This window comes from Rhinolophus sinicus, linkage group LG04, assembly GCF_036562045.2.
Source record: "Rhinolophus sinicus isolate RSC01 linkage group LG04, ASM3656204v1, whole genome shotgun sequence".
NCBI classification, from domain to species: Eukaryota; Metazoa; Chordata; class Mammalia; order Chiroptera; family Rhinolophidae; genus Rhinolophus; species Rhinolophus sinicus.
The window spans coordinates 96,201,236-96,213,789 of record NC_133754.1 but is presented as its reverse complement, the minus strand read 5'-3'; the positions used below and the strand labels follow the sequence as shown (position 1 = coordinate 96,213,789).

The following is a 12,554-nucleotide window of genomic DNA, read 5'->3' as shown; positions in this document are numbered from 1 at the left end:
TTCATCGCATGTTTTTTTAAGTTCAAGGTTCCATGCTGAGAATTGAGGCTATGTAAGTGAGTGAGATGTAACTCAGAACTTAGGAGTTCGTAGTCTATAGAAGAAAAAAGCATGTAAACCTCGTTCAAGGACAATGTGATAAGTGCCATGATACAGGCATGGACAAAACTCAATGAGAACCCTGACAAAGAATTCACGGTCCATCCTTGGGGGTCAGGCTGGCACCAGGTGGGAGATGATACCTGAGCTGACCTCAGAGAAACAGCTTATAGTTCCCTGATGAAAGGAGAAGGAGGCACTCCAGGTCCGGGGAACTACTTGAGCAAAGGCATAAAGGTGAATAAAATTTCATCTTCGTTTTATTAAAATATATAGACATTGAATGTTAAATTTAAATATGTTTTTCCACAGAAGAAACCGTTCTTCAATGATAACAAGCCCATAATCACAGGGATAATTATCTCTTAAAATACTTGAGTGTGTGAGTCATCTTTTAACTTTTATCAGTTTTCTACTAGTTTTTATAGCCTCGCTGGACCTGGATTAGAGTTGAGCAAGTAATTTTCTTTTGCAGCAGAGTTCTTTAAGAAATAGAATTTAAATTCTATCTTGGTAATTAAAAAAGGAGCTATCTGGTAAAATAAAATTTGTCATGAAAGGCTTCAGTACAAAGAAAGAAATAAATAAAAAATAAAGGAAATAAATATAGTAAGGTTTTAGAATCTGATGGATTAAATTTGTGAAATTGGCTTAAGGGTTTTTCTGGTGAAAATACAATCAAATTCTTCCTGACATACAGTATGTCTCATTAACAGCCTTCCCTGCCCCACTATGATAGCTTGAATTTAAGATACCATCATGGAAAAACAAATATCAAACCCTGCCAACTTGTCTGAGCACAACTTGCATACTTCTGGGTGTATCTTATTTTCAAGCTAACCAGAATTATTATTTGAAATAAAAATAAAATTAACTATAGTAACCAGAGCTGCATTTATAACTGGTCCATTGTTGTTGATGATGATTTGCTATCTTTTAGTTCAAAGATTTGAAATGCTAGCTATTAGTGCTTGCTTTTCAGTGCTTGGTTTCTTTTGGAATTTAAGACTTTTGGTTTTGATTGTATTGTTTGCCAATTTTAACTGTGGTTTAGTAATAAATAATTATTCATTTAATTAAATGGGATTAATTTGGCCAGTTAATAACAATTACATTTTAATATACGGATTGGCTAAATTTAACTTCTTTCAGGAAGTGTGAGGCTGGAATGACTGTGATTGTGGGTAGTCATTTACTGAAAGTAATCTTGGATTTGGTGAGCTGAGTTATATTCCCAGTTCAGGGTTCTCAACATAACAGAGGCTTTCCAACAAAGGTTTAACAGGAATCACTAATTTTAACAGTCTATTAGGCATGAAACACAAAGGTTAAAACTCAAGATTTGAGGCCAACAGTTTAAACTAAAGCAATTGCAATGGGACACTTTTTTTCTTTTAGTAAATTTCTTGTTGTCAAAAATAGGAACCGTATTTGCAACAGCTGGAAGAGTTACTGGCATGCCTTAATTTAAGGAAATCTGGTAAGAGAGGAAGGGCTAGAGGAAACGCACCTGGCTGACAGAAGCAAGTCTTGGGGTCATTACTGGTTAGGCTTTTCTACCAACTAGCTGCTCATTCTTGAGCAAAGTAGCTTTTCAGTTTCTTTCATCCATGAAACTGGGAACAGATTTATATTATCTCTAACTCCATTGCATGCTATATGGAAATCCACATTTAACAAAAAATTAAGTGAGGAAATAAGTTTTTGTATTAAATCATTTTTATAAGAATATAAAATGAATCTTTTAGTTTTGCATCTCCTAAGAAATAATTACATATTTTTTACATGTTATTAATTACTTGACAGCATATACAAGCTAACACACAGGCATTCAATGTTTTTTTGAATGAATGACAAAAGAGGAGCAACAATCCCTCAAACACTTAAAAGCTAGTCAAAGAATTTTAAGAAATGATGATAATTATAAATCATAATAGTATATAATTAATCAAGAACATATGATCTGATTTAGACAAGTCAGAAGAACATGTGTACTGGATAAACTCAGGTTCATCTCTAGATCCACTGAGAATTTCATTGGACTTAGTGATCAAACAAACTTCCAAGCAAGAGAGAAATACAATTCATTATTGAGAATAAGTAATAAAGATTAAAACAGAACATAAAATATGAAGTTCTTGTATCAGTATTATAAAAAGGAATCATCAGGTTACTATATAGCTATAGTTTCCAGTGTAACATTATTCTATTTTGTAAAAACAGCCATTAAAAAAGAGAGACATTGGCAGTTACCAGTTTGTGTTGGCAGTACACTTCTCATCTATTTTCCCATAATCAAAAGAGCCATCCAGTTGCTTAGGTTTAGCAAATCTGTAGCATGTTGAGAGTGTACAGGATGTATACATATTAGAGGTACTTTGTTGTGAATTTAGGATTTGTGAAGTTCAAGACTGAGTTGTTGGTGTTGAGAGCTACAGCCAATCAGATGAAGAACCAGAAAGGTTCTGGAGGTCCCAGAGAGTTAGAACGGAGGCAGCCATCATACTCAAGAAAAAAGGATGGGCAAATATACACTCGAAAGGAGGGGTACAAGGGGAGAAGGATGGAGGGGATGGAGAGACAGATGGGGAAAGGGAGAGGGAGAGAGAGAGAGAGGGAGAAAACTTTTAGCTCTTAGCCTCTGATCTCTTTTCTTTTGAGGCCAACTAAGTTGGTTCCTTTACTTTGGTCTCTGCAAGATTCTTATGTATCCTGCAATAATTATTATGTTTCTTATACTACGTTGGATGGTCCTCTATTTCTTGGAATCAAAATAACTTTAATTAAAATACTTCAGACTGCCCCCCCCCCATGTTAACTGTTCTCTGTGGTCAACACAGCATGATATTTAGAAAATTCACACTTTGATGGCTCATAAATAACTTTAAATTCTTCAGAAGAAAAAACAAACGTATCCACTCAGCACACTAGTCATGGCCCACACCCACGCAAAGCACAGTGATGGAGCTGGACTCACCCACTTTTAATCTGCCTGTGACATTTCCTTCAGAGTTTCGTGCATTTACGGTCACATTCTGAGTAGACTGTAGGAGCAGAGAAGAGTCCTAGGAAGGGATTTACAAAATGAGTCAATTATACACTATTTAAAATCTAAAGACCATATCTTTGTATTTGTATATAAATTTAAGATTTATGTAAAATAATTTCTCCAGAGTCACAGGTCCTGTGAGCCTGTAAATTTGTTTTTACAGAACTAATTTTTTAAAGTTTGAATTATAGTATGTTAAAGGGGTAAATTATTAAGTTTTTTTCATAAAATATAATAATCTCATGGGCTTATCGTGTTTATGTGCACTGGTTACCATGCGTCAAGTCAGTTTTCTAGGCAACGTGGTTTCTAGGCAAGCTTTTGCTTTCCTGATGAAAAGGATACATAACGGGCACTGCACATTTCCCTGGCCGCATGCCTTGGATATAGCCTAGCAGAATCTAATGACCATGGGGCAGGCAGAAGGATGCAAAGATACTGTTCCCAATGTTGGTGAGTGCAGAACTGATGTTGTAGCTGTCCCTTCTAGCTTCTAGTTTTGTGAGAATAAAAGTTCATCATTTATGCACTACTGGCTAGATTTTGTTACTCACAGTATAAAGCAGAAATTGTTCTGTAATAATATTAACTAAATGATGTAAATATTACCTCTATTACTTAATGAAAGCTCTTATGTTGAATTGCACTTGCTCTTTAATCTACATTTTTTATAAGTACCTGAAAATAATCAACAGGTACAGTTTTTAAAAACTGCAATATTTATTGTGAAGTATGGGGCATTTCCAATTTCTAGGTGAGGAAGCTGAGATTCAAAGCTTGTAAATGAGTTTTTGAGTTTTCATAGTTAGCTAGTGATATCCTTTAGAAAAATTTTATGCCATTTATATAATAGAATGATAGCACGGTAGAAAGAAACATTTGATTTTTCCATTCATCTGAATTGAATTCTGACTGTATTTATTGGACATAAACAATGTATCATTCGACACTATATTTAGCCTTTGGAAGTAGATAAGAGTCACAGGACATGATATCTTTTCTCCAGAGTGTGTGACCTAGATAAGGAGCTATGAGAGAGATGCATAAAAAGGCAATTAACAGTGTAAGGATGTGTTGAGGGCCCAAATAGAGACCACAACTGCCTTAAGAGTTTTTAATAGTCCCTTTTGGCCACTTCATATATGGACATAATTAACAACTTCAAATTTGAATGTATGAATACGGGAATAGCAGAGGCTTATTTAGTCATTGAAGCAGCATATGTATGTGAAGAAGTTTGCCAAACAGTCTGTGGAAAAATTATATTTATTGGCATAAAGTTATGCATAATATTCCCTTACCACTCTTCGAATGTCTGTGGGATCCTTAATAGTGTCCTCTCTGCCATTTCTGATATTGGTCCTTTGTATCCTCTCTTTGTAATGATTAGTCTGGTTAGAGGTTGATCAATTTTTACTGATCTTCAAAAACAGCCAGCTTTTGGTTTCACTTATTTCTCTCTATTGTTTTTGTTCTCTATTTTTTTATTTCTGCTCTTTATTCTTTCATTTCTTCTCTTATGTTTGGTTCAATCTGTTCTTCTTTTTCTAGTTTCTCAAAGAGGGTGCAGAAGTCATTGATTTTCTTTTTTTCTAATATAGACATTTAGTACTATAAGTTTCCCTCTAAGCACTGCTTTAACCACATCCCCCAAACTTAATTTTTTCATTTTTAATCAGTTCGAAATCCTTTCTAATTTTTCTTTTTATTTCTTCTCTGAACCATGGATTATGCATAAATGTTTAATTTCCAAATATTTGGAACATTTTTAGATACTTTTGTATTACTTTTTTTTATTAAGTTCATTTTGGTCAGATAACTTATGTTTATGATTTGAATACTTTTAAGTTTACTGAGATTTGTTTTATTGTCCAAAATGTTATCTTGGTAAATATCTGTTGTACGTTTGAAAATAACTCGCATTCTGCTGTTGGAGAGTACTATGTAAATGTTAATTATATCAAGTAGTTTGATAGTGTTGTTCAATTCTCCTATATCCTTATTGATTTTCTGTGGATTTGTTCTATCAGTTATTGAGAAAGGGCTATTGAAATCTTTGACTATAAATGTGGATAATTTTATTTTTTTCTTGTAGTTCTATTAGTTTTTGCTTCATGTACCTTGAAACTCAATTTACTTTAAAAAAAAAATTCCAGGTGTTATACTTTTTAATCTCTAGAAGGTTAATGTGGGTGTTTTTCTGTCTTTCCATCTTTCATGTCTCTATTTAAAACGTTTGTGCTCTCCTTGACTTCTGTGCCAAGATGGAACACACTTTTCTTGAGCTTTGTTCAGGGAGACAGTAAGTCACTTGGAAAAAGTATGATACTTTCAGAGCTTCTTGTTTAGCTTTATTATATGGAACAAGACCAGCATTTATTCTAATGCTGATATTGTGCCACTCCTGACCTAACACCTTCCTGAGCATTCTACCTGATGCCCCATGACCTGTGACATTTTCCCACTCTGGCTGATGGGAATATGAGCTGTTCCCAGACCTGTCTGAACTCCCTGCTCTGTCCCTATGGAGTGGTTATTTAATCACTCTCAGGGAGCTTCCTCTCACAGGCACTGACAAATATTCACGTATAGACTCGGTGTGGGGGTAGTGAAGACAGAGTGGACACCCTGCGATCTCTGGAGCTCTGTCAGTATGTGGCAGCTCCCTCCTCTATGGAAATCTGTGAACTTTGGGTGGACTGGTTTTCCCTGGACTCCCTACCCTACCTCCTTAACGCAGGGAGAATACCTGCTTCTGCAATGGTCCCCCTCAGCCAACATAGCTTTGGGGGGAAAAAAGGCTAAGTTATAATATTTGAATTCTTTTTTCGCATCTGATTTCCCTTTTTATAAAAGTTTGTGTTAATTTCTTATGTTTCTATACGACGGGGCTGATTAATACAGTGAAATGCCATCACGATTGATGTCCGAATAAGTGTATTATATGAATAAACTCATAGAATCAGGCTCATACAGGTATCAGCCTGTGACATCCCAGGTCATTTGCCTGCTCCTACTATCAACTGAGATATTACCAGAAGTAACACAGCAGTGCCTAATGACTACTTATGTGCTTTGTACTCTCTAGGATTTAACCACTGCACTCAGTATTTATAAGTTTTAGGTCCTATCACTTTGTAGTTGGTAGGAGAGCTTGGTGATTGTTCTGATGTCTAGTTTAGGAATGTACTTCATCTCTCTTACAGTGGCCGGTCTTTTGTTTCCTTTCTAATTGCCCTAGAATAGCTGGTACAGCCTCTGCATGTAGGAAACACTGACATAAGTTTTCATATCTGAAAGATGGGAAGAAAATGAAGACTGTACTATTCATACAATCGGTGAGTTATAGTTGGATGAATTTTTAACATTTTAGATTATACCACCTAATCGGTAGTCTAGCAAAATATTGGTCTCTACTACAAATTCCATAGCATCATATGAGGAAAAATAGAACATATTACAAAAATTGTTTGACTATATTTTGTGTTTGGCTCTACATGTTATAAATTTCATGAGAGAAATGAAGATAATACTGAGGCAGATGGACTTTAAAGTCACACAATTATTTAATGGTGATATTTCATCTATTTATGGAGAATCCTACAGGACCTAATCTATAAGTAGTGTAACTACTACAGAACATACTACTATGAAACTAATTTCTTTCTAAGCTTGTCAGATAATTTTAAATGCCTTGAAAGAAGTATATTGAATTTACCTGCACAAGTGGAAAGAAGTTTAGGTTGTTTTTGATAAAGGTTTTAATTACCAAATCTTTATTATAGTCTAAATTACTGAGGCCACCAAATTCAGTGCTGAATCACATGAAAATGGAGTCTTTTTAGAATATTATGTCAGAAATAAGTTCCACAACCTACGAGTCAAGCTTTTTATAAAGAGTGTAACATGAATGTAAGCACATGTATATATTTTAAGAATTCTGCTCTGAAATATACTGAATTTCTATAGTTAATCATTATTTGTCTTTCATAAAACACAAATGATTTAAATGATTCATCATTTTCTTACCACTCTCGAGCGTATTTCTTTGACATACAATGGGAATAAAAATTCAGATTCCCCTTCCAGGCGAAGTCCATCGTTTGTAACACGCAAGTGACCCATTCCTGTCTGTTAAAAAGATGAGACAACAGAGATATTGTTATTGATTTATTTTTCCTTTCTCTCTTATCACCTTAAATTACATGTGCATTTTCATAAATTTCCTATCTGTACTTTTCTGTATTTCTCTCAAATGCTTTATGTAAAACTTTTGTTGCTTTTATTCAGCATACAGTATTTTATTTAGTTTTATATAAATACAAAGTCCTATTTAGGAAATATGTATAAGATTTAAAGAATCTCTTTACCAAAAACACTCAAGATCCCACCACCATGTAATAAAAAGAATCTTACCATTATTATTTAAAATTAAAAAAAAATTAAGATGCAATAAAGTGGACTCTTTTGGGATGTACAGTTCTGTGAGTTTTAATACATGTCAACAGATAGAACAGTTTCATCGCCACTACCCCCAAAATACCCTAAATACCTTTTTAAGGCTTCAAGTGTATCATGTGAGATCACAAAATAGCAAATATTTATTGGGCATTTCTTAAGTGAAAAGCAATATAGGAGGATGTGGAGCTCTATTCAAGGTGCCTTCTCTCAAGAAGTTTCCAGTCACAAAGAATTACCAGAAAAGAATAGAAGACAATTCTGGAAATCACCAACCACGATCATACGATTAAATCTTGTAGACGTTTAAAAATTTCATTTCCTTTGCCTTCTCAGCAGCACCCAACACTGGACCTCTTTCTCCTTGAGACACTATCCTCATTTGGTTTCCATGACACTGTCCTCATCTAGCTTTCCTCCTACCTCAGGAAACACTTACTCAGCCTTGTGTCACATTCTTCCGCCTCTACCCAGCCTGACTGCTGGCTTCCTCAAGCTCAGTCCTAGGCCTTTTCCTGGCATTCCCTCTCTGACCATGCCCTCGGCTTCCAGTACTGGCTCAGTGTGGAAGACACACCCATTGTTATTTGCAGTTTAGATTCTGTCTTCTGAGCTACACACACACACACACACACACACACACACACACACACACACAAATGATTGCCTGTCTTCCCCTTTTGAAGGTCTTGGAAGCACCTAAATTCAAGAAATTGAATCTTGACCTTCCTTCCCTTTCTTCCCCCAGGATAGAGCCAGATAAAAAAAAGAGCAGAACGGTGGAGAGAATGAAACGAAGACATTAAGGGACACTTTATACAGGGACAGGTGATTTCCAGGACAGAGATGGAAACCGAGTGTCCTTATGACTTTGATTAAATTTAGTTTAGAAATGTTATCCCTCTCTCTCTCTACTCCCATAGCTCTAGAAATCATATAACTGTCTCTCTCTACACCCCTCAGGGACCATGCCTTTCACCTGGATAGTCAGCAACCCCCCGAGGGAGCAGAAGGCAACAGCCCAGATGGGTAATGGTCAGAGGATCCCGACCTCTGGCAGCTAAAGCTAACATCTTGACCTAAGTTGTGTTTCAGCTCCTCAGCCCTGGGGTGGACCGACCTCCTGGCTACTTTCCCATGAGACCGGACAGAGGGATGCCAGAGCAGACCTCTGAGCTGTCCTCAAGACCTAAAGAAATGATTCCTCACCTTTATTTAATCTCCGACCAATCAGCTCTCAGCAGGATCCCGAACCACTACCCATTGTGTCTTGTGACTTTGTCCTATACAATCTGTAACCTACAGGCTATGGGAGAGTCAGGTCTTTGAGCGCTAGCTCGCCTATGTCTCTGGGCTTGGTGCCATTGCCTTAAATAAACCTCTACTTTCTTTGTTGCAATCTCCTGTTTATGTCTCCTTTGACTTTGATGCGTGCAGACAAAACGAATCCCCTGAGTTCGGTAACACGATATGTTACTCTGAACTGATGCCACAGACTTCTTTTCAAGAACTCCGCTGGTTGACAAGCTCCAATACCAAGAACCAAACTCAATGTGTGATCACATACTCTGTGAGTTTCTCTATCTGTGGACCACCATTGGGTACTCTTCCCATAGGTTTCGGAGCAGTAGTTTTGTCACTGTGCTGGACGGAAGACCCTCATGGTGCTGGGCCTGCGCCAACCCCCACCACAGGCAGAGGAGCCCTCCGGAGTCTCTCTTACAAGTGTGATTCAGCGTGTAGTTTGGTCTGAAGAAAGGGCTGTGAGTCTAAAGAGTGAAGTGCTATTTTAGTTTCTCACAGGATCCAACCGTGCATTTGTAAAGCATGGTTTACGAAAATAAACCAACATTAGAAAAAAATTATTAAATTCATCATGGGTGGATACGTAGTGTAAGCCTTGACAGTTCTTTTTTTCATTCTTTTTTGTAATGGATGTGCTTGACTTTAGCTTTGATTGAGAAGACATCCATTGAAAAGACAGCGTCTGCAACAGGACTAGGTCAACAGCCAGGCCACCTCCCCCACTGAGGCTCTTTTGTTTTAAAGATCTTGGTTGATTTCAATAACTGACCGTTTGGGCCACTTGTTTGTTTTCCCTTCCAGTGCTTTAAAATCCCCCTCTTATGGTATTTTGTGTTTTTAGTTTCAGGTGTACAAAATAATGTAATAGTTAGACATTTATCATTTATATCCCTCACACAGTGATAACCCCCTCCCCCATCTACTACCCTTCTGACATTGCACACAGGCATTACATTTCCACTGTCTCTATTCCTAATGCTGTACTCCACTTCTTGTAAATATATATATATAAATTGTAGTTGAACGTCAACCCCCTCTTATGTTTTAAATTCACCAATAAAGGAGGGGGTCCGGTGAAATACTAGGTCCTCAGCCTTCACCCCAATAAAAGCAGAACCCCATCCCCAGCACTCTCTTTCACTACTGGCCACCTCGCTGTGTGGCCCCTGAGGTGTGTGGTGGAATTTCCAGGTCTTGCTAAATAACAAACCTGTATCTTTTCAAAGTTTCCTGATGGTTATTGCTGAAGGGCATCTTTCAATCATAATAAGAACCATCAAGGGCTGGTCCAGCCACACAATTGGTTATTGACAGGCTTAGACCAGTAGAAACAGGATAATAAGCCGATTTTAGCAAGTGATTCCATCAAGAAAGTTACATCCTAGAAGTAACCAAACTATAAATTCTAATCTGAAAATCTGCTGCTAAATTTCTGGGTTCAAGTGAACAAATGCTAGGAGTTGTCTGGACCCTATTTTGCTGTATCAGGAAAAAAACAACAAAAACTAATGCTGATTCTAGCCTCTGAAGTAGCTAATTCCCATAATCGGATTGCGAAAACTAATTGTTTCTTGTCATGTGTCATTTCCTCCTCTGGTTGTTACTTTCCTTATTTGAAAAATGAGGGAATTGACTTAAGTCTCTTTTCACCTATAATGTTCTCTGATTTTAATAAAATGAATCAGAAACCTCTGCAAACAACAAATCACTATACAATGCTTGAAAACACAAGAATATGACTTTGTTTTTTTGAGGTCAGGTATGTTGAGGTAAAATTTACAAACAATAAAATTTACCCTTTTTAGTGAACATTTCTGTGAGTTTTCACAAAAATACACAGTCGTGTAACCACAACACAAGATACAGAACTGTTCTGGAAACCATAAAAAATGCCCCTTCATAGTCACTCTACCCCCCCACCCCTCAACCATGTTCCTTGGCAACCACTGCTTTCTGTCCCTATAGTTTTGCTTTTATCAGAATGTCATATACATGCAATCATATAGTATGTAGCCTTCTCAGCCTGGCTTCTTTCACTAGAGTACCACATTTGACATTCATCCATGCAACATGTTGTGTGTTTATTTCTTTTTATTGGTGAGTAGTATTCCACTAGATGACTGCACCATAGTCAGCTGAAGGACATTTGGGATGTTTTGATGATTATGGAAAAGCTGCTATTTATTTCTATGTACAGATTTCCGTGTGAATGTATTATAATTTTCATTTCTGTGGGCAAATACCTAGGAATGGGATTGCTGGGTTGTATGGTTAAGCCTTAGAAGAAACAAGAAAATGAACATTTATTTTTGTATATATATGGAAAACCGTAAATTCACACATATTTCAATTTCAATCCAACACCACAGGGTTTAACCGGATTTTTTCTTTCTGTATTTGTACCTCCTTTTTTCAACAACGACAAACTTGGCTCCCACGACTCATTCACTTACTTATCCGACCAATCCTTCATGTTTTCCTACTTACCTCAACTACCACTCTCGCCCTGATACACATGCTTCCTCATTCTACTTGGGCTCCACACCCTTTCCTTGGGGTTCTCCCATGCTGACGGGGTGCTACTCGCCTCTCTGGGCCCTGACATTCAGTGCTGGGTTATACTTCTCAATAGATGCCCTCTTCACACAGCTGAGGTTCCAACACCCTGCTTTGGGCTACCGCAGGTCCTTAGCCTTCTGACACAGGATTTTTACATAGTTTGACACTACCTCCTTACAAAGTAACTATTATTGTAAGTGAGAAAATAGTAATTTTACAGTGAAGAAGGCTGGGTCTTTCATCAAGGGTTCAAAGTGATGGGCCAAGGAAAAAATCTGCTGTGCTGATGAAAATCCCGAATTCCTGAGGGTGGAATAGAAGGGTTTCAGGAGCTGGGGCAGGATGGATGCAGGAAACAGGATAATGTCTGAGCAGAACTTAGAGTGCAGGAAGTAAGGATGGAGAGGCAAGGGCTGCCTATGGAGATCAATATTAATAAAGATGAAAGGAAAATGCTCATCAATTGCAGTGGCAGATAGTGGAGGCAAATCTGTGAGGGCGAGGGAGGCAGTCAGGAGGGTGAGTGACCGATGCTCCCTATTGACCCTCGTCTATAACAGGAAAGTCTGGAGTGGGGTGGCTACAGGCCCTGGGCACCAGGTCCGTTCTTGACTCCAACGAGACGGGACAGACTTGCTCTGGATTTGTGGGGCTCTCCCCTGACTACTGCTGACTGCATGTGGCTCCCCCACTTGTCCTGCACCATATCATACTATTAGGTTGGTGCAAACGTAATTGTGGTTTTTACAATTATTTTTAGCCTGTTAAGCCACAATTACTTTTGCACTGACCTAATAACTGCAGTTTTTTTAGTACATCAAGCTTTTTCATGCTGCCGTGTGTCTGTGCATGTTGTTGACTTAGAAAAACTTTCTTACTTTAACTTACATGGCTACTTCTTATTAATCCTTCAAGACTCATTTCAGTTATCCCTGTGTTACCATAGTACTCTGTGCATTTCCCCAAAAGTAAGACCTAGTTGGACAATCAGCTCTAATGTGTCTTTTGGAGCAGAAATTAATGTAAGACCCGGTATTCTATTCTTTTCTACCCGGTCTTGTATTATAGTAAAATAAGATCGGGT

At 37.5% G+C, this 12,554-nt stretch overlaps 1 protein-coding gene across 2 annotated transcripts in view; it reads right to left on the bottom strand.

Moving 5' to 3' along the window:
• SGCG (sarcoglycan gamma) overlaps positions 1-12,554 on the bottom strand; it is a 103,878-nt gene that overhangs the window by 31,447 nt on the left and 59,877 nt on the right. For both annotated transcript variants that reach the window (XM_074330036.1, XM_019736599.2), the window contains exons 3-4: positions 7,178-7,279; positions 3,077-3,164 (exon numbers count right to left, since the gene is read on the bottom strand). In XM_074330036.1, coding sequence (XP_074186137.1) covers positions 3,077-3,164; positions 7,178-7,279 — 190 coding nt within the window. The remainder of the gene's footprint in view (positions 1-3,076; positions 3,165-7,177; positions 7,280-12,554) is intronic.